General features: G+C 46.6%; 1 protein-coding gene across 1 annotated transcript in view; it reads right to left on the bottom strand.

Annotated features, from left to right (window-relative positions):
- LOC146177238 (uncharacterized) overlaps positions 1-26265 on the bottom strand; it is a 51343-nt gene that overhangs the window by 4603 nt on the left and 20475 nt on the right. The window contains exons 3-5 of the mRNA XM_084581110.1: positions 16805-16935; positions 7512-7635; positions 4652-4780 (exon numbers count right to left, since the gene is read on the bottom strand). Of these exons, the coding sequence (XP_084437236.1) occupies positions 4652-4780; positions 7512-7635; positions 16805-16935 (384 nt within the window). The remainder of the gene's footprint in view (positions 1-4651; positions 4781-7511; positions 7636-16804; positions 16936-26265) is intronic.

The raw sequence follows: 26265 nt of genomic DNA, 5'->3' as shown, positions 1-26265 counted from the left end.
TTTTTTGTTTCGCCTCATCAATTGCAGCCAGTAGCTCAGGCATAGAAAAGGGACTCAAAATTCAATCTGCGCCAACAGCAGATGTTACTGTGTATGCATCTGCAGGTATACCTGCCAAATTAAAATTAGCAGCTGAAAGAGGCATTGTGTCATACTGTGGGAGACGTTTTCGTGCTGCTTCATTGGTGAAATCATCCGGCGACAAATTAGCTACAAAGCATGCAGTTGCTCCTGCGTCAGTAGAGCGGCGACCATGTTCCATTGCACGAAACGTTCGCCAGAGTGAGGCATTCGAGGATTTAGCAGAAAATTGTTCGCACCATGCATGCCACTGGTGTCGCGAGAGATCGCGTTCATATTTCCGAGCCTTAGCAGTAAAATAATGCAGTCGTGTACGTGCCTGCGCCGAAGTATGGTCTCGCCTTGCAGCCTGTTCGGCTTGACGGCGGGCAGCGACAAGTTACGCAGGCCGAGATCTGGTGCCGGTCGACCAAAATCAATCCAGGTAGTAATCGTAGCGCTGTTTAGTGCACTTTGTATGCGCTCAACAAGAAGTGAAGGCAAATCTGAAGACAGACTATCGAGAGGTGAGTGAAAGTTGTCCATGTTGATCACAGGACAATTGCGGTTGTAAAGGGCGGAGACGTGAGGGATGGAGACCGATGATGATAGGGTGGTGATCACTTCCCCAGCAGTCTGGCTCCATTTGCAACGAAAGAGTTCCCACGTCCGATCACCATTTCAAGCCCGGTGCATAGGCAGCATTACGTATGTGACGCACAGGCGTTGCTGTCCTAGGGTGATTAAGCAGTACAAATAGGGCATTAGTGAAGGCGTTCCGCACACGCCTACCACGAGGGCTTGTAGTCGGATATTCCCTATCCGGGTGAGGGGCGTTGAAGTCGCCTCCGACTAAAATCTGACACGCGGAGTATTGCCGGGTTATTGCCGGGCACCTAATGACCCGCCAAGATTAATACAAGAAGGGGCGTCTCCCGCTGGTCTAATGTATTATGAAACAATCACAACGGTTCCATTCAGAAATTTAACAGCAACTACTACAACCTGTTGATATGAAGTGCAGCAGGTTTCGAAAGAAAGGCGTACATAAGTAAACCGCGTATCAACATATACCGCCGCCTTTCCTGAAGGAGCAGGAGCTGCACGCGACTGTCGGTCATGGAAGAAGACGGGTGGCCCCTGAAGCCGGGAATGGTTGGTAAGGCGTTTGTTTCCTGTAGTAACATAGCCCATACCTGGAGCTTGTTACTTCGTAGTCGGGTCTTGAGCTCGCCCACCTTCGTGAAAATGCCTCTACAGTTTTACTGTAGCACAGCAGGACGACCGATATTCGCCATTTGCGGGTACTAGTCCAAGCGTTGCAGTATCACGGACGTCAGGTTTGACAACTGGTTGACCATATAGCGGAGCAGTGATGTTGCAGAGTATCTGTGGGCACTGTCGTACAGTGGGAAGAGGTAGCAAATGTCGCAGTTATTGCGGGAAGAAGACGACGGTGCTGCGCCATTGATAGAATTGGCAGCTCGTCGACGTCGAGTAAGCGTTTCGCGGTGTTGTCGGAGCTTGTAGACCTCTGCTAAAAGACGAGTGATTTGCTCGTTCACTGCAACCATATCATCCTCTGGTAGTTCAGTGTGCTTCTGTATTGGCTGTTGTCGACGGCATTCCTTGAGCACCGTATCGCTAGACATCGTCTTAGTTGGAGGTGCATTCGAAGCGGGCCCAGGGAGCTCTGGCCACTCTTCTTCATCCTACTGGAGAGCGGCGAAGTTATTGCATGTCTGCACTGGTGTCATGTCTTGTATTGGCCAATGCTTAGTGTTCTAAAGACGAGCCTTCTGTGTTGCCTTTTGCTTTGTCGGGCAACTTGGAGATGTTATCTCGTGGTCGTCCGATTTCTAGAGGCCGCATTGGTATGTAACTTTTCCTTCATCGGCATTAGCGAAAGGGAAAGATTTGCGCATGTGCCCAGTCTGGAAACAGTTGTAACAGTAAACCACACTCGGTTAATATGGCCGAGGTCTTAAAATGCAGCCGTAGTAGTATAGGCAGGTTGGAGGTGTTGGAAGCCCTTGCAGGTTACATGCAAGAACGCCATTTTCACATATGCCGTGTATGGATGACCCGGTGCGTGGAGCAGTACAGCTCACGTTGAAGTGTGACTTGATCCTCGTTTATGTCGATGTTGTAACCGAGGCAATGCTGCAAGTCGCAGCTTTCAACTAGATACAACTGGACAAGCCCTGAGAGCTCACTTGTGATGGAAATACACCAAAGCGTTTGCATACGTTCCACCGTCGTGAGTGTTGGAAGCCACAAAGCTATAGTGTTTGACTTCTTCCTGGCCGTAAAGCCCCGAAATCCTCTGGCTCCGAGACACGCGTCCAAGTTAGCCTGGAGAATCCTCTTCGGTATATCCGTGAGGCTTTTGTTGGCTAGAGCTCTAATCATCACTTTATAAGATGTAGATTCCAGTGTTGGCGCAACCTGGTTCTCCATCTTTAAACAAGAATGCTTTCCTTGACAGGCATCACTTGCCGAAGACGAATTCGGTTGATTGTCTTCCGAAGGACGTTTGTGAGAGGCACGGGGACTTGTTGACATGGATGGTGTCGCCGATAGGTCCATTGGAGAGCACGTCTCCTGTCGCACTGTTGGATGCCTATCTCGGCGTGTTGACAGGATGGTCATTGTCGGGCTTCGCCCAGGGACCAGGTCACTTTTGGGAAGGCGGCATCGTCGTTGTTGGGAGCCTGAACCTCGGCACCAAGCTAGGCTTGGAGTCGAGGTTCAGGTTGACTTGTCGATGGCAGGGCAGGTGTTTCCGCGAGCGACGCCGGTGAAGCTAGCGTGGCCAGCGTGGCAGCGGAGGCATTAGGCCTAGCCTAAGTGCCTAGCTCAGTTGCAATTATGCATGGGTACCATGCGCTGGAGGCCTCAAAACCTGACAGCGAGAGGACGTTTGAAGCTATATTCCTTGGAAGGCGAGGATAAACTTGTCTGGAGAGAGGGCACGCATTTACTTAGATGGCGAGGCTTTTCAGAGGAGCGATACGAAGCCACCTCAGCAGGAACACACTTCTTCCAATTATTCGTTCTTTGTCCACAACACTACGATATCGGTGAAAATTCACTAAAATCCCAACATAAATTTGACTCGAATTTTAAAGAAAATGGCATATACGAATTTATTGCATATTCCTAAAAATGTCATCCTTTCTACATAAATATTAGGTGCTGTAATGTATCGTATTATCCAGACTAAACATAAATATTAGCGCCTGTTTTTGTTTTCTATAGAATTGCTTAGGTCTTCCCCTTAAGGATAAGCGTCAGCAATTCAATTTATTGTTTGCTGAACATAAATACATTTTATCTTTTGCAATATCCAAACATTTGTTTGTGCTTATAAAGTCCTTTTCTGTTTTTTGGCAGAGTTGACCATAGTTTACAATCAAATAATTTCGCTATTGCTTGCCATCTCAACGGAAAAAGCAAATAACGGTTTAACGCTTTCTCCTTCGCCTGTTTTTCTTTTATCGTTGTGCGCAGTGGTATTTAATTCAGTTCTATGTTGTATTATTTCATTTCTCGGTTGTGACAAAAATAAACAGTAATTTATTTTTAAGACCATTTTTGTAATGTGAACCTATGTACCATAATATGCAAAACGCATTGCAGCGAGATGGTATTCGTGGAATTATGTTTCGTTGCAGCAAAAGCACGAATGAGCCGAGATTGCGCGTAGTCTGGTCAACAGGCCTATCCAGCCCGGAGAAAACGTAAGCCGACACACAGCGAACTCACCGTCCACCTAGCAACGTGCAATGCCCTCACCAAACCTCGATATCCGAGGCTTTGCAGGTAACCTGGGTTTTGTGTGCGCGCGCGCGCGCGCGTGTGTGTGTGTGTGTGTGTGTGTGTGTGTGTGTGTGTGTGTGTGTGTGTGTGTGTGTGTGTGTGTGTGTGTGTGTGTGTGTGTGTGTGTGTGTGTGTGTGTGTGTGTGTGTGTGTGTGTGTGTGTGTGTGTGTGTGTGTGTGTGTGTGCGTGCGTGCGTGCGTGCGTGCGTGCGTGCGTGTGTGTGTGTGTGTGCGTGTGCGTGCGTGCGTGCGTGTGTGTGTGTGTGTGTGTGTGTGTGTGTGTGTGTGTGTGTGTGTGTGTGTGTGTGTGTGTGTGTGTGTGTGTGTGTGTGTGTGTGTGTGTGTGTGTGTGTGTGTGTGTGTGTGTGTGTGTGCGTGCGTGCGTGTGTGTGTGTGTGTGTAAGAGAGAGAGAGATCGATACTCGCGCATGGTGGTCTTTTCTGCCTGTGTGCCATACAGCTCAACAAACCACAAAATGGAGAACCGTTTCATAGATATCCTTCATACAGCTTTACCTACTGGCGTTATATTCCTTCTTTCGTGGCTCACTTTTCAAAGCGTTGTTTGAACAAGTCGCCAGTATGATATGAAATCAGCAAGTAAACAGAGAGGTGGGGAACCTAGGGATAGCAGACTACCTAGGAAGAAGGGATGGGTCGCCGAAAATAAAAATAAAAAATGATCACCGCTGTTCTAACGCACGCCAAGGCACAGTGTGCGTAGGAACCAACTCAACGACATGTTAAACAAAGGGTACATTCCAGGTACCTTTCGCAATCCCGCAGTGATTCCAAAGCATCCAGTACTGTGTCAACCAAGGCCATGCTGTTTTCCATAGACAAAGGGCACGAAGGAATCCAAGTTTTTCTTTTGCACACCCTGATTGCAGCCGTTTCCCTGGAAGAACAAGTGTGGCAGACATGCTCGTGTTAGCAGACATAAAGGTATCCGCAGAAATGACCCTATATTCAGCGTTTGTTGCAAGTGTTATGTAGATACGTTTTCATCCTCCTAGCATTTCGAGGATAATGCGTATAATTTTTTCTCGCTCTTCTGGCCAACTGATTTCGTTTACACGCCCCAAACCCAAACGACACAGTGGAAGGCTCCGAAAATGTCGGCCACATGGGGCTTTACAGAGTACATTGAAAGAGCAAAATGTACGGGAGCTTTGCTATTCGCCTTCGCCGAAAAACGGCCTCCGCAGCAGGAATTTGATCCCTTGTCCTCGGGTTCGGCAATCGAGCACCCTAACCACAGTCCCACCAAATCGTCGTATAAGATTGTTGTTGCCACATGTGCGTATTGCATTACTGCGATAATGTCTTTTAAGCGGCAGAGAGCACTCCACTCGCTAAGAAACGTAATGCAAAAAAGAGACAACCGTTGGCCGCTAACTAAAATGTAAAGAATCTAGGGATCGGCTGCTCTAATGCGTCTGCTACTCTAATGCGTCGCCAAGATGCGTCGAATATAGCAGAGCGCTTCACTATTCTCGCGCCCCCCTCAGGGTGTTTTTTCTTTCTTTTTTGCCTGCGACTTATAGACTGTTTCATAAACAGCCGCACAAACCTCCACCGTTTCTCTTTTTTTTCGTGGCCTCAGGCTCGATCGTCAATCCCGCGTAAACATATCGCATATGGCACAAAACTAGAAAATGAAGTCGTACTGTTTTTAACTTCCACTTTCTAGTCGAGTACTGAAGTGAACAATGAAGGCGTGCTTTCTTTTTTTTTTGTATGTTTACTTTACCTCTCCCTTTTTTTTCTAGGATTACATCTCGACAGTAGCTGTGCAGATGCATGCCTTCCTATCAGGCCATTATTATTTCACCTAAGAAACGCTCGCACTCCCATTTAATTGTGCAAGTGATTGTAAGTGGCGATACCAGATTTCATTTATTAGCTGGCTTTATCGAATGAGAGCTTATCGCTATTATTAAGGTTATTTTTTTCATCTCTGCAAAGTGGTACCACAATAGTGTAAGGGGATTAACTGTAATCGAATGGTCTCTTTAAATACCTTACATTTCTCTTTTCCTCCCCTGCAACACCAGCGTGCTCATCCCTCTCTCCATACATCTAAATCTCTTTAGCTTCCCAAAGTCAATAAGCAAAGTTTTCATTGCCAGTTCATTTATTTATGCTACTTAGTTAATGAATCTATTTTGTATATTTATTTTTTGTTTATTTGTCTATTTATTTCTTTATTTATTCAGAGCCCGATAGACATCACAGAACGGAATGAGAAAATGTATTCAGTATACCTAGTACAAGAAATGACAAATAGAAGAAGGAAACACGAAAACAAGAACAGCATGGCAAAATCCCGATTAGGGCCGACATATATGTTCTTTGATTTCAGATTTCATCCAAGCGTGTCGGTGATTGTGGCAAGTGACTTGGGCAGGTGGGTACATTCGTTAACTATTTCTTGAATGAGTAAATAAAAATATGAATTATAACGACAAAAGGAGACACCTACTTTATGAGGTTGCTCTCTGCGGCATGAAATAAACTCAAGTATAGCCTACGACTACAAACTCTTGAAAGGATGAAATAGTTTTTTTTACACATTTGCCTCATTAACATTAATTACCATCACAAATTAGCAGATGATCGCCTGATAACCTACCGCTACTTCCTGAAGAAGAGTAGCCCGTGTAGCGTAGATTAGCGATTAGGCACCGTTGCTCCTGTTGGCGCCGAAAATTACTCTAGTGATGCTACACTCAGGGTAGTGAGTAAGTCAAGCGCTTTAAGCTATTTTATAATGCAAGTTCGACTTTATTTCGCACAACAGCACAAGGCATACACGGGGAATGGTACAAACTGACTGGTGCGAACTGTTAAAAATGAACTCGGAATAAATCATCAGTGATGAACACACAAGTATCATGGGCAGATGAGAGGAAGGGAACGGAGAAGGGCTGCGGCGATTGTTACTAGTATTGCGACTCTGGCATTCCAGTTTGCAATGAAAAAGGTCCTGCCGCTCACTTTCAAGCGCTTTTGAAAGACATGATTCTACGAGTAACGGTACCCGCGTTTCCACATGCTTAATCGAACTTCCTGCCACGTTAACGTTCACATTGCTTTTTAACGCGACATCGTTAAGTGCACCGTGTCGCAGAAAAACTGGTATCGGCATTGTGGCTGTAAGGCTATCATCCGAAGAAGGTAAACAAGCAATGAAAAGTTTTGCGGAGACCCGCGGTATCGAACACGATTCCTTCGCCGAGCGAGGCGCGCCCGCAACCACTCCACCACAGAACCATTTTGCTGCTCTCTGAATGAAGGTGAGACTATTCTATGCACTGCAGTATAACCATCAGTTAATGTTTAGGGTCGCCATTAGAAAGAAAGCAATTACGGAGATAATAGATAAGCGAGTTGCAAAGAACATTTCCGCTTTGCTTAAGTGCGATGCGGCACTTAAGCAAAAGCCCGATTCAAAGCCTTATACATCCATCCATCGTCTTCAAAGCATTGTGATTTAAGGACAGGGAACGGAGCCTGCTAACACTATCGCGTTGAACTCATAAAGGCGAAGTTTAGGCGTGTTCTTTTCTTTTTTGTTTCCCTTTTAGTGTGTCTTTCATGGTTGTGGAAACTCTGGAGATATTTACCGACAGAGGCGTTCTTCGGTCCCCAGCTCACTTCCTGTCATGTTGCCATACTCTTCTTCGAAACATGCCGTAAGCTTCGGCATATCTGTGCAATTCTTGGACATGACCGCTCCGGCGAAGAGTTCTAGAAGTGTGAGATGAGAGGCTAGTTAGTAAGACATTCAGAAGACATAAAACTACGCAGGAGACAGGTCCTCTCTGCTGCGTAGTTTTGTCTTCAGTAGCCCTGCAAAGAGAGTTGTCGTAAATAACCTTCCTCTATTCTGAAAACTGTGAATCGTATGCTGCATGAATCTCATTCCACTGACTGCCGTCTTGAACGTTTGAGAGGTATGAGAAACTTATCATTGAAAACACATGGGGCTGATATGATGTCATTGTACTTGTGGCAAGAGGAGCGCAATTTATCTTTTGTTACCTACATACAACCACCTATTTTGTCTTAGACGTACTTGGCTTTTAATACCAGATAAATAACAGTTTCGTTTCTGCAATTTACGGGGCTACCCAAGCGTTACGATCTGTAAGATGAAATTCACCACTGCCAGATTGAGAAACTGATTTGTCCCCAAATCGCGCCGCTCGTTCGCGTGTTTGAGTGGGATGTGAAGCTATAGTCTAAACTGCCGCTTATGCATAAAACGCACTGTAGAAAATTCACTCCAAGAACAAGAGACGACGGCACTTAATCGGGGCGGTACGCCTGATTCCTCTTGGGAGACATTTAGGGCAACCTGGTGTGTCTACAATGGCGCAGCTGGTATGGCTTTATCTGTTTAAAATTTGATGAGCTCTGAGCGAAGGTCGATCATCACCCGATGTTCGTTCAGAAAGCCCATTCCCGAAATCACGTTGCGCGATGACTGGTGTCGGACTAGGTGTATGTGGTGGTGTAGGGGAGAGCGCTATAGGTGGCTTCACGACGCGTACTCTATCCTGCACACTAATCGTAGAATTCCTGTAGTAGTTCGCAATTACGGGGCCGTGATGCGTCTACGGCAAAAGCGTGCCGGCCGGTTCGTCTGTATGTACAGTGACAAAGGATGTGACCAGCCTCAGCACAGAGAAAGCTGATGAGGTGGTTGGTTCGAGTTTTCCACACTTCGCATTTCCTGGGAGCTGAAAATCGCTCATACGCTTGGCAGCCAGGACCAACGGACAGCGTTAGGGAGCGGTTTGTTCGTGTCGAGGGGAGATTGGGCAGGTTTCCTCGGGAAGCAGGACGGAGTAATGCGGCTGTGTAGTGCATAGCTCTGGTTTTGTTACGTCGGAGCAGTCGCTTTAGAAACGCCCAAAGCTAGCTGTACTTTCTAACGGATGACATCCGTGAGCTAAGCAACCTGAAACTGCGTTTGAGATGGCAGTAGTCGGCGCAATTCTTCATGAATGAAATGACGGATAATTTCACTGAGGCTATCTCGCTTGTAGGTGTGCTATCGCAGTGGCTTGCAGACAGAACTTAAAGAGGCCCATTGTAGAGATGCGTAGTTATTTGAAAGGTATTTTTGATAATCGCTCCTTCCTGAGAGAGCTCTGAACATATTTGGCGGCTACCGAAGAAGATCAACAAATAGTTGATCTTTCACGGTAGGCATCAACATGTTCAACTTGTTCCCCTGTGTGATGTCAGGCTCTGGCCGGCGGAAGAGACGCTTCATCGGCTCAACGTAAACCAGGGTGGACTCATTTGATAGATATGTGCTCGTTCTTTTTTAACGGCTCTTCCAAATGCCTTCAGAAGCTCCGTCTTGAAAGTATTCTAATCCTTAAAAGAAACTTCGAGGTTTTCAAACCAGGTCAGCGCAGATTCCTGCATTATAGGAAGTTGCCGGGCCAGTTGGTACATCATTTTCAGCACACTATCGATGGCACTGACAAGAAAAGAGATTGGATATCTTGCAAACTCATGACGACAAGAAGTGACAAGAGGGGTTCCTCCTCGCCTTCTCTTTCTTAGTTTTAATATTTATTGAGAGCAATGCAACAAACCTTCAGTTGTTAGTCAGAGCTGTGTCTGTTAGTTGTATTCTATCTCTGTCCTGTTTTAGCGCTCTCTTTCTTTTGAAGCAGATTCCTGAAGTGCGAACTAGTTTCAACTTCGTCGAGACGTCCCTGGCTTTGAGAGAGGTCACGTGCTGTAAAATATCTAGCCAGTCTTCTACATATTCATCCGCTTATCCTTGGCAGCTGGGGGACTCACAACGCTGGACAAAAGCCAGAAGCTGTGCCTGCCCAGCTAATTCCGTCTTCAGGGGATAGTCACGTTGACTGGGGTCAACCTTCTAAGAACGTTGACTGGGATTGAGCACTTCCATCGGGCGTCGCGTGGTATGTGACAATTCCGTAGACGAGCAAATAAGAGACTAGCGTTGCACTGAAAGAATCTGTGTATTGGGCAGTTGCGGTTCCAAATTAATAAAGCAAAACGGGGCGCCAAAAGAAGTAATCGTGCTCGTCGGTCGTCGAACTATGAATGCCCGCAGAATTCGGTCGCCCACTGTTTGAAGTCGCTGAAAAACCATGCAAATAACCGCCTGAAGGAACCTGGAAAAGTCTTGAATCAAACGAAAACAGTTGTGCTTCACTGCGGTCACTTGGAAAAACCCTCAGGTTACCTTGCGCTACAAAGAAAGTAATAGAATCGCGTATAGGGACATTCAGCCTGAACAGGATTGTTACTTGCGCTACAATCACTGTGACAAGGTTTCCTTGCACAGTCTTCACGCCGTTCATCAAAATTTCTGCAGTTGCCGGCCCTTAACCAGCTGCTTAATACAGTTGAATTTCTTGTAAAGGTTTATTTATATCCTTTTCTTTTACTACCGGAAGGTTGAATCTTCTGCACCTCTACTTTTGTCATTACAGTTCTGAATATTATAGCTTTTGCCTGTATCTGTATAATACTTCACGGTATTTTAAGAGAACTTGCAGTACGGGCTAGCTGGTTACAGTTAATTTTTAATACTAACTGCCCAAATTACAGGAAATAAGCAGGTTATGAAGAAGAACTGAACAAGGTTAAATAGGGTACGCCTCAGTTCGCAGATGAGCCAACGTTTCGACAAGGGGACTTATCTTCGTCTGGGCATCGTCTGGGCGTCGTCTTGCCCAGACGAAGACAAAAGTCCACTTATCAAAACGTTGGCTCATCTGCGAACTGAGGCGTAACCTATTTACTCTTGTTCAGTTCTTCATACCATGCACACCATCTTCTACCTTTCGTTCTACCAGGAAATAAGCAGAGAAGACGACGGAACGAAGCGCCTTCCCGGTTTCCATAGGGTGTTTCCATGAAGATGGAACAAAGCATGGTCAGTCGACATATTATATTTATTTCGAAATGTTATACATTGTTCCCTGATGACTGTAAAGAAGATAACTGCAGTTGGTTTTGCTGCCACAATTTTTTTCGAAGCACAGGGAATTATGGCGAAGAGGTGAAGTACCGCACTTCATTTCTTTGCTGTTCTGGGCAGCTTTGGCTATGAATTACACAAACTATATTAACGTTAGGAAGCTGAAAATTCGCGGGCAAAATATATGTATGTTTTTATATTTATTTATTTTCGCTTTTCTTGGTAGTTTACATGTTTGTTTTTTTAATTCACAAAATCGGCTGAGGAAACAAAATGTTACCTATTTTGCAGGTCTTTATCTCAAATAACGTTTATGCTAGAGCAGCAACAATTCAACGCTATATTCTCACCACACTTATCTATAAAACTAGTAAACCTCACATGTATATAACCTGTCAATACATAGTTAAGATAGCGCTAATTTTAGGAAAACAGCGAGCAATGAAAATTCCTGTGGACAGTTTAAAAAAAAAAACATTTTTGATATTCTTTTAAACTTTTTCCACCTATTCTCCTCTACTTCTCCTCTAAAAATCTTCAAAATATATTGCATAATTTTGTTGCACAAGTAATTACAGCCTCCTCATTAAGACCCTTGCGGAAGGCACAGTGCACCAGGCAGGTCTGAAAATGTTTCGACATTTATGAATCGTCAACGATTTTTAATTTTTGCCATAATATTGTAACGGGAAGAAATATATTTACACAAGAGAATGAAATATGTATACATTGAGAGACAGCTAAGGAGCAGGCAATGAGGGTCCAGCGTTCGACGCACTTCTTTCTCTTCACCTTCCACGCACGAGCAAGCCACTTCGTTTCGTCGTTCTCCACCCAATATTATATTCTATCTAGCCATTTTTTATCTCGACATTGCAAGATAGCTGTGACAGTCACCGCAATGCATGATTCGTAATCAGTTTTATGTGCGTGGAGTTCCTGATACGCTTGGGCATCGGGCAACACACAGGCGCTTTTCGCAATTCACATTCACCATAACGCGGACTACACAAAAAGACGATAGAGTTCAATGCACACGCAACGTATTCTGAATACTTTATAGCGAAATGAAAAAATTGTGCGGGGCATGAAGAACTGCCTCATTAAAACACAGTGTTTTGGACTGAAGTTGTTTCTACAGCGTTTTTGAGTTGTTTCTGATCCTACAGCGTACATTGCCTTTTTGTTCCATGCCGTCTCGCCTATGCGTGCCGGCATGAAGTGTGAATAGCAAATCTAACGCGCCGCAAAATACCCCGCTCAGGCCGTCTGGCTGCCGTCATCTGAGACAGGCGTCCGCATGCAGTTGCCAATAGTCATGCTTCATTTATTTTTCTTTTTTTTTTTGGCATCCGAAATCTTGCTTTGTCACTGGCGTGCCACGCTCATGCTTTTCACCGATCGCACCTGGCGCAGCAGTTTCTCATGAGGAAGCGGCCGTCACCCGCGCAGGTGAAACGGGCGCTCAAAGGTCAGAACACTGAGCCCTCAATACCTGCTCCATAGCTGTCTCTCATTGCATATACCTTTCATCTTCTTTTGTAAATATATTTCTCCCCGTTACAATATGATGCCAAAATTTAAACATTGTAGGCGATTCACAAATATCGTAGAATCTTCAGACCTGGGTGATGATCTGTGCCCTGCGCAAGGGCCTTGTTGAGGTGGCCGATTACTTGAGCAACATTAACTGTCCTCACAAATATTCATTGTTGGCTGTTTTCTTGAACTTAGCGCGATCTTATCTCTGTATAAACCGTTATATAAATATGAGGTTTAGCAGCTTGACAGACACGTATGCTGAGAACATAGTGTGGAATCAGTGTTGCTCTACCATGAACCTTGTTTGCGATAAAGACCTGCAAATAGGTAAAATGTCATATACTGCGCCGATTTCGAGAAATTTAGTAAAAGCATATACACTACCCATAGAAACAAAAATTAACTAATTATACATAAAAACACATATATTTTGTCAGACAATCTTCGGCTATCTAAAGATAATATCTTTTGTGTAATTCGTTACCAAAGTTGTCCAAAACAGGAAAGAACATAAGCGCGGTACTCCACCTCTTCGTCCTTATTAATTCCCTGTGCCTCGAAACAGGCTTTGGTAGTGAATCCAAGTGCAGATCTCATCTTTACAGTCATCAGGAAACAATATATAAAATATCGACCGACCATGCTTTGTTCTATCTTATCTGGAAACACCCCATAGGCTGCTCGGTGTTTTGTGTGGTATCCAAGACCTGGCGTACTAGGAGGATAGACTTTTGGAGCAAGAATGGCACGGTTTTATTTCGATTCCGGCCTGTGCTTTCTTCTTGGGGTCACCTCAAAAGGATAAACCAAGATCTTCAGACCCAAACTTTGGCTCCAAATTCCCCTTTTTAACGACCTCCTACGTGTTGCCTGGTTTGCATACAATCCCGCATCGCTGGCAGAAGCAACTGTGAGCATCCTTAATAACTGTTAGTTCCTTAATAATGCACTGCGCATGCATTATTAAGGAACTGAAAAGATGACGAGAGGAAGAAAGGTATAGGTGATTTTTTGATAGCGGCCAATATTATGCTGTCGGAGAAGGAAAAGTTGGTTATGGTAAACAAAACCAAAAGTGCGCTGTTAGAACCAATAGGGCCTCCAGTGAAGTTAGGTCATCAACTGGCAGGAAAACCACCTCAGAGACGCACTACATGTGTCTGCTAGAGCACGCTCACAGCCTTCTCAACTCTGGTTACCTGAGTACCACTCGGCGCCTGGAAATGTCAACTAGAGCCATCGCTTCATACTCCAAGAATATTTCACTGCGACCCGTGCAAGCAGATAACAAGGGTGGGCTTGTATTTATCTCTGATGACATCTTTTCAGTATGAGCAGCTGAGGCTGTTAGAACGAATTTTGTTCATGGAACTGTGAACACTACAAAACTGAAATCCACCACCTTGACTTTGTGTAATTGTCCTGATTTCACCAGCCTGGCTAATCAAGTTAGCAGTAGTGATAAGAACACAAATGAGAGTTTTCCTTTGTTTCAAAACCCACAAGCAGGACTAGTGGCTTAGAACTACTGCGATTGAAAATCGCTCGTGGCGGACACACCTGAGCCTATATCTGTCTAATTATTTGCTTCACATTCTTTTAAATGGTATATTTTTGACCAGACGATCAAGGTTTTGGCGCCGTTGAAAGCAATCCAGAGGTTGGTAGTACATTTTCAGAAGACATTGTGAGTTTCTCTAACCCATTGCTCATGGTGCGCTGTTCTCGGCAATTAAGGAAACGACCCGTTTTTATTTCAGAACTCAGCTAGTGTATCTATTGACTACTTTTTAACGTTACTATAGTTTTATCTAGAATCCACGTGTATCTCATATGACAAGAACCTTTTCTGCAGAGAGCAGGTTTATTCATTGAGTCCTGCCTGGCACTTGTACTGTTTCATATCTTCTATCTCAGGTTGCACAAGTCCTTCAGCAGGCTTTACCAAATAACAAGGATTATAAACCTCTTAGATGTATAGATTATTTTGTTGTTGTATTAATCAAAGAATAAAATTCCAGCTTTCATTAAACTAATTTTTATCATTATTCAGAGGGGATGCAAAACACCTAGAATTTACAAATGAACTTTCTCATAAGAATTCATCACATTTTTCAGACGTGAAAAATGAGTTCGGTGCTGATCGAGTGTGCAGTTATAACTTGGCACTACGCCCCATGTGCAAAGAAGCCATGATTCCGTGCTCAGAAAGTCATGGCGTCACAAAATGCGGGAAAGTTTTAGTCAGCAATTTGCTAGGTTCTTTATAGCCGGGATGCCTGGTTCGCACGTGAGAGCCGTGATCAAACGTCTCCTGCAAGAAATAAAATTCTAGTAGAACTAGGCCAGACATCCTTCTGGATGACGTCAGACCTGTCGTGGTGTCGCATATACACCAAGTTTCCCAGAATTTGAAAAAAAGCTAGGAGGGCCTTTGCTCCCGTACCGGAAAACAAAACGAGGCATGCGGCACAAAGTACCAATGAGAAATGCGTTGAAAGGGGAGTGTACAAAATTCCCCTGTTTAGATTTTCGCGTACTTTAAGTGTCCTTCCAAAATAACTCATATTTATAAAACCTAGTTGAACCATGCTAGTACCTCAGCAGCACTGCTAGGCTGAACTGAACACTAACTTATAGCGTGAATTTGCCAGCTTCCTTTTGCAATCGCATGATATCCGAATCCACAGATTACCACCGCCTTTCGATGTGTCTCAGTCGTGACCACCGCCTCTGTGAAGTGATCCGTAGCCGTTAATTGCTGGCGATCGGGAATGTGGGAGTGTCGTTCAGGCACCACATGTTTTCAGAGGATTTGGACGAGGCATGCATACATTCCTTTTTCAGCCCTTCACAGCCGATATTCTGTATGTGAAATCCAATGAACTCTACGTAATATCCTCCGGGATTGAACCCTGGTCGCGGTCTGTTGTAGAGCGCCCTAAACACTCAGGCACCCTGGTCAGGCTCTTATAGAATCATCAATTCTGAATTACAGTCTCAGGGACTGTTACTTACTCGGATATTTTCTCCACTACTTTCACTTCTGCAATGCAATCGACTCTTCTCTGTTAGTTTTGCCTAAAAGCTCTCCGTACGCACATGGGATTGCATCTTCGAATGGCAAGAATAATCCCGTAGACGCCTTCACCATCCTACAATAATTTTTGGCTTTAGCATTCCATTTGAGCGGCCAAGAAATGTCCTAGCAAGCGTAAAATGCAATATGTATTCTATGGTCTCGATTTATGTCGTTGATGCACTCGTGTTGCCAACGCCTGACGTACAGGCTGCACAACATTTTCAACACTTATAATGAGTAGTGCTAGTTCTCAACGTAGTTAGTCCCCAGTACCGTTTATATAAGGAAAATAAAACCGCAGCAGACACAGACGCAGCTGCGGTTTTATTTTCCTTATGTCTCACCAACTGACCTACACATCTACGCTGCTAAACCGTTTATATCATTGGTGCGATTTTTCTTTTCTATATCTTTTTTTATTACTCGGAGCCACCGGAACGCGCCATTATAGCATTTTACTTGACGTCAGATTTGACCAAATTTGACCAATTTGACCAGATTTGACCAACTGCACCACGAACAGCTGCCTATATAGAGCTAAAACTTGTTCGCGAAACTTCTGGGATATTAATCTGAAGTTCCGTCATCAGCTTTAAATTAAGCTTTCTTCGAGAATGGGGTTATAATTTTTTTCCACGACTGAAGGACACGTTTGCTGATATAGACCTTTCCATAAATAGGTAGAATGGCACTGGGATGCTGCACAGTGGTCTGAGCTCGTAGCACCGGAACAATTGAACGTTAGGCTTGACACGCTCCCCCCCCCCCCCCCCCCCCCTGTCCTTACGGGTTCCTCCAAGGGTACTAAAAAGGTCTATAGCGACCGTCGAATAATATTTTTCTTTGTGAGTGCAAGTAGACTCATTGAAGAATTGGTTTGGTTTGTGAGGTTTAACTTCTCATAGCGACTCAGGCTACGATGGACACCGTTGTGAAGGGCTCCAAAAGTGTCAACCACCTGCGGTTCTTTAACGACCACCAGCATTGCACGGCACATGGACGCCTAGCTTTTCGACGCCATCGAAAAGCGCCCGCCGCTGCTGAATTTCGATCGAGCAACCTCGGATACAGTAGTCGAGCGTGCACCCCCCTCAGCCACCGAGACTGGAGCCACTTGAAAGATTTGTTTCACCAGTACCCCTGTTTTCTCGTTGGAATTGTCAATAGCGTTGGAACCCCGACCTGGCGCTGGCGAACAAGGCATTTAGTCCAAGATGCACTTTACTAACTCCACGAGGTCACCGCGGGGAGCACTTATCTTGCTCAGGTCACATGTGTATAAAAACAGCGCCAGTCTGGAGCCTACGTCTCACCTTTCAAGGTCCCCTCACAAACCGAGCTTCGGAGTTTCCTGAAACCATCTTCTCTTCGAGTGAAGTTGTGCTTCATCGACTCTGGGCAGCGAGTGAAACCCACGTAGCACAATGATTCCCCGGAGAGGTCCCTGTAAGGGTTTAATACAAAGTATAACCTTCGTGCCTTTTGCAATAGCGAGTTCTTGCAAAGATCATAAGCAATATTAAGTCCAGCTGAAAACAAAGTCTTTTTTTTGCTACCCTTGAACCATTCGAATTACCGAAGGCCACTTGTCAACCTGATCTAATGAAATTAATGCAGGAATGCAGGTAATGGCTACATTTTGAGCTGCCATTGTCCGTCACGGTTCTGGCCACCAAGAGAGATAGACATCATGAGGTGGTCTGGTGACAATCAGGAGAGTTTGAGAAATTCTCGTGTGCTGATGAAGTATAAGCGTTGCTTCAAAATAATGTCAGGTGAACTACTAACTGTGAATAGTGTTTCTAGTTCACTACCTTCAATAACGGCACTGCGAAGGCATAAGAATGTTATTTGGAATAGGTTCAAGCGCCTGTTGCCCTGCGCCAAACATTTCCTGTACCACGCCATTTCCTGCCACCTGAGGACAGGTAGCCGACCACTCAGGTGATCCAGTACTCGTGCATTTCATTTGTATTGTATTAGCAATACCACGCCGGGTTTTCGCTCTTCGTGTAGTCCCGTGAAGGGCCACGTTTCACCTTGCACAGCCGCGAAGACGAAAAAGACGAAGATTAAGACGAAGGCAAAGAAGATGTAGACGAAAAAGAGGAAGAAGAAGAAGATGATTAAGACGAAGGAGAAGAAGACGACGAAGAAAAAGACGAAAAAGATGAAGAATGCTCGGCCACCCGCAGCTAATGCTTTCGCTCCAGATTCGGTTCAGCAGCGTTGAACCCTTCTCAATTATATGTGGGTTGGTAGCCTACGCTCTTGCATTATACTCTTAAAGGATGAAAAATGACCCCAATAATTTAGCACCTTACACTGATAGGGAGTGACAGGGTAATAATGTAGCAGATTAAGAAGCTTCCGCCGTTGCTATCGCAATTCATCTAAGGTTTACCAGAGTTCAACCACAACTAACTTTTTTTTTTAGTTTTTGATATCTCATTCGTCAACTGCCACCTGTCTTTTCAAAGACGCTATGACATTACACATTGGCGTCGTCATTGGAGGAACATTCCACGAGTGCTACTGCCGATCGTCAACAAGCTATAGACCTATCCCTGTTCGCAAACAATGTGTCAGGGAGCCACGTGACGATGGGGGCGCGCCGAAGAAAACCCGTCTTGGTGGGCAAAAAACGCCCCTTTCAGCCGGGTCTTCCTGCTGCAAGGAGCGGCGGGAAGCTGTCCGCTGCTGTGCTCTTATTGCTTCAAATCTTGCGTTAGCCATATTCGGATCTGGCACAATATGCGTCACTCCTTAGTACACGCACCTATTAGCAATTTTTACCTTGAAAAAGGTGATAGTCTTGGCAAGCATGCATGCAATTATTTTTGTTCCATGAACTGGCACGGCCGCCTGCGGAAGACCTGAAGTCCTATACCAAACGCTTCAAACTGATAGGACGTAAGCATGCTATAAAACGGGCCAATGCAGGCAAATTACAAACACCATTTTCTTTTCTTTTTTTCTTAATCTTCACAAATCGACTGTGAGCCCCGCAAAGCGTAGGCAGTTATGGGCGAAAATAACAGCGCCCGCGCGAGTTTCGTGCTTTGCTGGATGAATTCCATCCCAAGTACAGAGATTTTAGTTTTCGTTATGTTCAGGCAGACAAAGAAAAAAAACGTATTTCCGTCTAGTTGTGCAGTACTGTCACCAAAACTGTGTTACAAGGAAGCTAGCAATAACATGCGAATGAGTACCATATGGTATGGAAAGTAACAAAGCTCAATTTGTTCCACATAATAATATTCGTGCAAGGCATGGAAATATTCAAAGGGGCGCCTAACAATTTCAGTAAAACTTTTCGCTTGGGACACGATAGCTTTTGAACGAGCTTTATAACGATTCCATCAAGGGATGCTGTTGTACTTGTGCGATCATGTACTTCCGCGGCATGACCTTGGAAGCTGTTTTGTAAGAGAGCTAGCTCCTTGAACATGGCCTACTGAACTGGAATAAATTCAATGCAGAGCAAGAATCTCTAAAAGCGCTGCAATGATTGCATGCCGCCTGGGCCTTTTAGAGCCCGATTGGCCAGCATTCAGCACAATTCGTTCGGAAGGATAATAAAGCAAACTAATAAGTTCCTGTTTTTTTTTTCTGAGAATTACGCGAACGCACTTGTATACACAGAAAAACGTGCTTACTGTCAAGAACAATATCGAGGCCTATCGGCTCACGACGTTTGTCACTTCGCTCTTTGCAGAGCTGAAAGACACATTTGGGCCGCGTATAGAAGAGACGAAACATGCAGTTGGTCATCTGCGATCGAATATCGCATAACACCACGCGGGAGCTTCACGGCGTTCCGAAAAACAAAGCAAGTTGTCACCAGACGGGACCAAATCCTCCGCACCATGCCACCAGCAGCGGAATGTTTTGCCTACCAGGCCGAGCCACGTGGCGACCGCCCCCTTCGCACCTCCTCTGATAAGTCTTTCGTGGCGAGGACCGGGAGAGGTCTATTGCCGAGAACGCTATCGCCTTGGGAAGTGACGCAGGAGAACGCTAACCACGGAAAGAGACGAAGAGCGCAGTCGCCTAAGGAAGCATCCGGGGAAGAGGACAGAGGAGGAGCCCTGATTTGTGTGCTACTTCACTTGCCACATATCGCTACTCGCTGTATTGCGCGACAGCACAGGACAGAAGCACATGCGTGATCAAAAACTAAGTGTCCTTACAATGTGTAATTTATGTCCCCGAACAGAACATGGGCCATAACGCATGTATTCACGCAGTTAAATAACCTAGACGTAAAACGGATTACACCACCAATTTTGTTAACTATTAGTACAAAGCATTATCCATTCCACCTCAGATGATGGCGCAATTTCAATTAGTTCATTTACTCTCAGATACGTTCGGAATTGCAGACACGAGTGCGTAGCAAGAATGCAAACAGAAAAAATACAGATGCAATGGGCAACCTTAGTGGTAATGAAGATGATTAATACAGCACACTTGAAGCCAACTGGTGCATTAAGCAAAGAACTGGAAGTAAAGATTAGTTCTGCAGTTCAGCCAGCCAACTTTCAATATATTGTCAATGAGCGATGATAAATGTAAACGTAATAAGCATGGATTATTTCAGCTCTTAACGGGTAAAACAAAAACGACCGCGTACAGAAAGCTAACGAAGATTTGATTTTTTATTTATAAGCTAAACAAGAATAATTTAAGAGAAAACAACGAGCAAAGCGATTTTGGATGAATTCCATGGCTTCTATGAGTGATTTAGTAAAGACCCCAAACAGAAAGTACATACTCAATGTGTATTATATACATATATATATATATATATATATATATATATATATATATATATATATATATATATATATATATAAACATGTGTATAAAATGAAGCTTTAACGTAAAGGTAACCATACTGGAATCAAATTTCTCCACACAACATCACAGGGAAGTCGGAGAGTCGTATCTTATCTCTAAATTCAAATAAGCTTCCTCGGAACCTAATGAGAGCCCTGGAAAACCCACATATCTACCTATAGTTTAAAATTCCTTATTAGCTTCGTGAAATCGCGCCCACACATCCCCGGTAGACAACAATTCTAGAAGGTTTCACTTTTCTCTTTTTTTCCTTCTTTCTTTTCCTTAGCTTCATTTATTCATTATAATTGCTTCCTTCTTTCAATTTTTTTGTTCTTCGATCTCACTTCTCAATATTACCTACTCCTTTTTCTAGTTGGAATTCGGTATCTCGCTCTCTCCAAGAGAGTACAATTGCTTTTGTTTTCTATTTTATCTGTCTTGCTCACGTTTCGTAGTGACTGGACATTCACGGGGCGCTGCCATCTGGACGCGTGTCTATTGTGTGCTGCGCAAGTTGAGGCAGAAAGGCGCTAGGCACACTTCCAGAATCATAGTCCTGGTGTCTGCCTCACAGCTTTGTCCTGCTGGGGTACTTTTTTGAGGGGCTAGATTACTTGTTGACCAAGGCACCGCGTTCCGCGCACACCTGCCATACTGCTTTTTCTTGCGCTCCTCATCTTTTGTTAGAATGTTTGCCCCTGCGCAACTCATGCTTGACTGGCTGCTGTCTGTGTTTGTGGGGGCGTATGCGTGCATTCCGAATCTTATGTTGCGCCCCCGTCTACAGCTTACTGCGACTACTGAACATTTTTGTGAAAAGGGACTCATTAGGTGCCGTGTCCATTTTTGAATCTCTTTGCTTTTATCATTATTTTTTCTTTTTCAGGGGTCTAATTCACGCGCAGTGTAGCTGCCTCCCTCCAAGCCCTATAAATACGGATCTGGCTCTGCAACATGCCCCTCTGATGAAGACTAGTCCCCATTCGAAACGTCAATATAACCTTGTTATGTTTTAAGCATGTGTAAGCCTGCTGTATAAGCATATAATTTCTGGTTCATAGTACTTTTTTTCCCCGCCGGGGTAACGCAGCGGTTAGGGCGCTCGACTATAGTTCCCAAAGACGCGGGATCGAATCCCGGCCTCGGCGGCCGCTTTTCAATGGAGGCGAAAAACAAGCCGCCCGAGTGCTATGCGATTTCAGTGCACGTTAAAGAACCCCAGGTAGTGGAAATTTCCGGAGTCCTCTACTACGGGGTATCTCATAGCCTGAGTCCCTTTGGGACGTTAAATCCCACAAACAAATCCAAACCATGGAGGAGGAGGGAACAATTTTATTCAATGCATTTCTAAGCGTCAAGAATATCCTGGGCCAGGGTCACCGAGGCCAATTGATCACTCAGCTGGTCAGATGCTAACCAAGCCTGCCACGTTGGGGGAAGAGGGTAGTGTTTTCTTCTGATCTGCTATATATATATATATATTGTGGGAAGGCACTTCCCCTCCTACCTACGCCGCGGCGGCGATGGAGAAGCGCGGCTACTCCTCTCCGGATCACGTGGCAGCCTCCTTCCCCTCTCTCTCTTGACTGCTGTGGCGAGGGGGCGCGCTGCGTTTGTTGGCTGGGTGTGGTTTTCCTCCATGTTTTGGGGAGACGGGAATGAGTTAGTGAGTGAGTGAGTGCGGCTGTTCTGTGTGCACCGAGAAGATTGCGCACCGGAAGGGCGGAGAGCGCAGAAGCATCCATGAAGCCAGCCGGAGTGATCAGGTGTATTCCAGCCGTTGCATGATCGCGCGCGCATCTGAGGAAGACTCATAAACGGTTAACCCTTTGGTCCGTGGTGTTCGTGTTGTTCATTGGGGCCACCACTGTGGTCTGAGCTAGTGGAGCGGCGTTTGGCTCCGAGAGCGGAGCCGCAGCCGCGCAGAGAATCCCACATTTTGGAGCCAAACGTGGGGCCCTGTTCGCGTACCAACGGAGAAAGCTAGCTCTTTATGAACAACATGACCAGCCCGCGCTACGGGCTGTCTGACCTAATTATGTTGGCCGAAGTCTGCGGCCGAGCTCGGGAGATCTCGAGCATTAGCTATCTGGGTTCATCAACTCCAACCGCCGATGCGATGGTGAGAGGTCAATTGGGCGTGTTGCACGATGCCGCAGGCGCGGCTGCCGTCCGAACCGTTGCGCCGTGCATTCCCGGTAAAGACTAACAGCCGGAACCGTCCGATGGCTGCGGCTATAGAAGCTCCGTTTTTTGAACGCGTCCCCTAGCGCACCCGCCGATGCGGCCGGCGTTAGTATGTTCGCACCGGGAACTCCCGACCAGCTTCCGAAGCCCGTGTCTAGTCGCAGTGGCTTACAGGTCCAATTGCTCCGCAATGTAACAGGTGCGACTGCCAATGCAGTTCTCCAAATGAGTCTTAATACAGGCAAACCGAATTACCCGTACAGCCATCGCCAGTCTGCGGCAACTACTCTTCGCTCATTTTAACGCGGGAGCGTTAAGGAGCTCGTGCCGCAGAAAAGCCGGTGTCGTCGGCGGCGTTGGCATGCACTTCATAAATAATACCGCGTTAAAAAGCAACTTCCAAGATGGGCTGGGTGGGAATCGAACCCGGGTCTCCGGAGTGTGAGACGGAGACGCTACCACTCAGCCACGAGTTCGATGCTTGAAAGCGGTACAAAAGCGCTTCTAGTGAATGCGGTATTGCCTTAGAAACGTTATACTGCTTTGTATATCGGTAATTATGAGCATGTTACTTACAGAAGTCGCAGCTACCAGCTACCAGCAACCAGCTACAAACCACCAACTACCAACTACCAGCTACCAACTACCAGCTACCAACTAGCAACTACCAGCTACCAACTACCAGCTACCTGCTACCAGCTACCAGCTACCTGCTACCAGCTACCAGCTACCAACTACCAGCTACCAGCTACCAACTAACAGCTACCAGCTACCAACAACCAGCTACCAGCAACAGCTACCAGATACCAGCTACCAGCAACCAGCTACAAACTACCAGCTACGAGCTACCAACTACCGGCTACCAACTACCAGCTACCAACTAGCAACTACCAGCTACCAACTACCAGCTACCTGCTACCAGCTACCAGCTACCTGCTACCAGCTACCTGCTACCAGCTACCAGCTACCAACTACCAGCTACCAGCTACCAACTAACAGCTACCAGCTACCAACAGCCAGCTACCAGCAACAGCTACCAGATACCAGCTACCAGCAACCAGCTACAAACTACCAGCTACGAGCTACCAACTACCGGCTACCAACTACCAACTACCGGCTACCAGCTACCAACTACAGGCTACCAGCTACCAACTACCAGCTACCAGCTACCAACTACCGAGCAGTTACACGAGTAGCGAAGTACGTTTCCGCTACATTTCTTCTGCGCTCTGCGCACATGCAGAGCCATCTTGCGGCAAACACAGAAGAACCCCTCCTCGCAATGTACGGCGCTGCCCCGACACGTGGCGCGCCACTCGCCCCTGACGTTTCGCCGTGCACCCTCACGGGTTGTAGAATCAAGCGTCTTTCCTTTCTTTAGATCACTATCTTCGCTCACCCGCTTCTCCCCTTCGGGCCGCGCGGGTACCGGTGCGAGGATGCCCCAATACCCTTGCGTTTAATAAGTTTTCTCGACAAGGTGCAATAACGCTATCGCGTTCCACTCTTGAAGGCGAAGCTTAAGCGTCCTCCAAATTTTTACCCGCTGCGCACGCAGGCTGGCCCGGTAGCCAAATTGCGTCTACACTTGCAAATGCGGCAAGCGCTCCCCGCCCTTTGACGGAGAGGCATGCAGCGTACCCAGCATCGGAAGGTCCCGAGCTGCATCACAAGCTAGCGCCCGTTGGCGAAGGCTTTATTCACCCGGCATTCAGTCGGGATGGCCCATTGGCCCCGATTGGGCAACGCCTGCAACAGCGGCACGCGCATCACACCCGAAGGTTGATGAGCGCGCAGTATGTCATCCGGAGGGAGACGCCGCAAACGTCCTCGCATCCACTTTGCAACAGCTGTTCTAGCAGGCGCGCTCGCCTGGCCCTCGGATCGGCGTACCGATACCGACCTACAGCGGCTACAGCGACACGCAGAGCGCTAATGACTTCCTGCTGGCCTTGCGCCGGTTTGAACTTGCGAGTGACCTGAGCGAGAGTAATATTCTGAGACGAGCTTTGCCAATCGTACTCGTCGATCAAGCCGCCCGGTGGCACTTTTTCAGGAAGGAGTTCCTTCAGTATGACTACAAGCAGAAAATGCGGCGAGAGCTGGAGCTGCGGACACAGGCACCTGATGAATCGCTTGTAGAGGTCGTACGAGCGATTCAGGAATTGTACGAGTACGCCGACCCGGAAGCTTCACATTCGGAGCTAGTGGAACGCGTCCTCCGCCAGTGCCACCCCACATTTGCTCTTTACTTGGGTAGCTGCCGATACATCGACCTGAACCAGCTTGCCATTGAATCTTGTAGAGGCCAGGCTGAGATTTGTGCGGCTCGTAAATACCGGCCCCGGCCACCGGCTCGAGAATCCCTAAAGCTGAGTTGTGCCAACGGTAAGGAGTGAGTGCACTCCTGAGGCAAGTGGGTTGACGAGCGAGCCGTTGCCGCTCGAAGTATCGGATCCCGACCTGCATTCCTATGGGTACCGGTTGCGCAGTGATGATTGCAACTCCCGTTAGTTCAGCGGGGTTCAGCCGCAAAAGTCTGCAGCTACTCAGAACGCAGCCCCGGAGGGCCGCATATGGTCAGACGGTCGGGGTGCCTCTGAAAATCGCCGAGCGTCGCAGCAATAAGCATGGCGATCTGTGCGCTGCTTTAGCTGTGTCCAAAGGGGTCACATAGCCAGAAACTGCACCTCAAGATCGGGAAATGAGGCAGACCACCGGTAGCAGCGCCGGCGGATTCTTAAAACCCTCGGAAGCCTGTACCCATCACGTCCGCACTCAAGGTTGGATAGCCAAATTACAAGTCAGTGCCTTTCGTTGACCTCGCCGTGGAGGGAGCTACATTTAAGGCGCTGCTGGACACGAGTGTAAGCATTTCGCTTATTGGAGACGCGGTCATTTCCCAGCTCCGACGATGGTCCGTTGGGATGTGACAGCGAATAACGCCCCTCCAGCTCGCTAGCGGAGATGGGCGCTCCTGGGGTGACAGTCGTCTCGTAGTGCGCTGGGATAAGCGTGTACGCAGAATGCCTTTTGTTCACCTGCCTGGCCTGACAATACCAATTATCCTAGGCCAAGAGTTCTTGGCTAAAACGGAACTGGTGATAGACATCGCCAATGGGGGTTATCGGGAGAGCCCGTGTGCCCCGCTCAGGCTATTAGCCGACCCGCCGGTTACAACGCAATCGTTCTCAACGCGCACGGCCGATACGCTCGCAGACGGGAGGCATACCTCCCATGAGCGCTGCTCGCCCCGCCGACCGAGCTTTGGTTGCGGTGGCTTCTCTCAATGCTCTTTCTCAGCAATCGGAAGAGAACAAAATGCATTGCAACCCGCCCACTGCCGGCGGAAAAGAGCCAGTGGGCTTCCGTGTCAGCTGCTGCGATCGGTAGCGGTGGCCTGTCAGCACGCTTTTCATCCGCAATCGGAAAAGAAAATGCAGAAATTGCTGGCCGATGCCGGTGCGCTGACACAGCACCAACGTGCCCTACTCTTGTCCTTGCTACACAACTTTGACGAGGTGTTCACAGACCAGCAGGGATGCACCAATCTTGTGCAGCAGCGGATAAAAACGGGTGACGCGCTGTCCTGGAAATGCAACCCAAGGCCCGTCAGCGCTGCTAAAAGGCAAGCGATTGATGAGGAGCTCCAGGAGTGGCTCGATACTGGTCTTATATGCCGTTCTGAAAGTCCTTGCTGGTTCTCAGTGGTGCTTTTGCCAAAGCAAATCTCTCTTGGCGA

Source organism: Amblyomma maculatum, chromosome 10 (assembly GCF_055883805.1).
Source record: "Amblyomma maculatum isolate TAMU_Amacu chromosome 10, ASM5588380v1, whole genome shotgun sequence".
NCBI lineage: Eukaryota > Metazoa > Arthropoda > Arachnida > Ixodida > Ixodidae > Amblyomma > Amblyomma maculatum.
The sequence above is the reverse complement of the archived record's forward strand: the minus strand, read 5'-3'. Positions and strand labels throughout refer to the sequence as shown.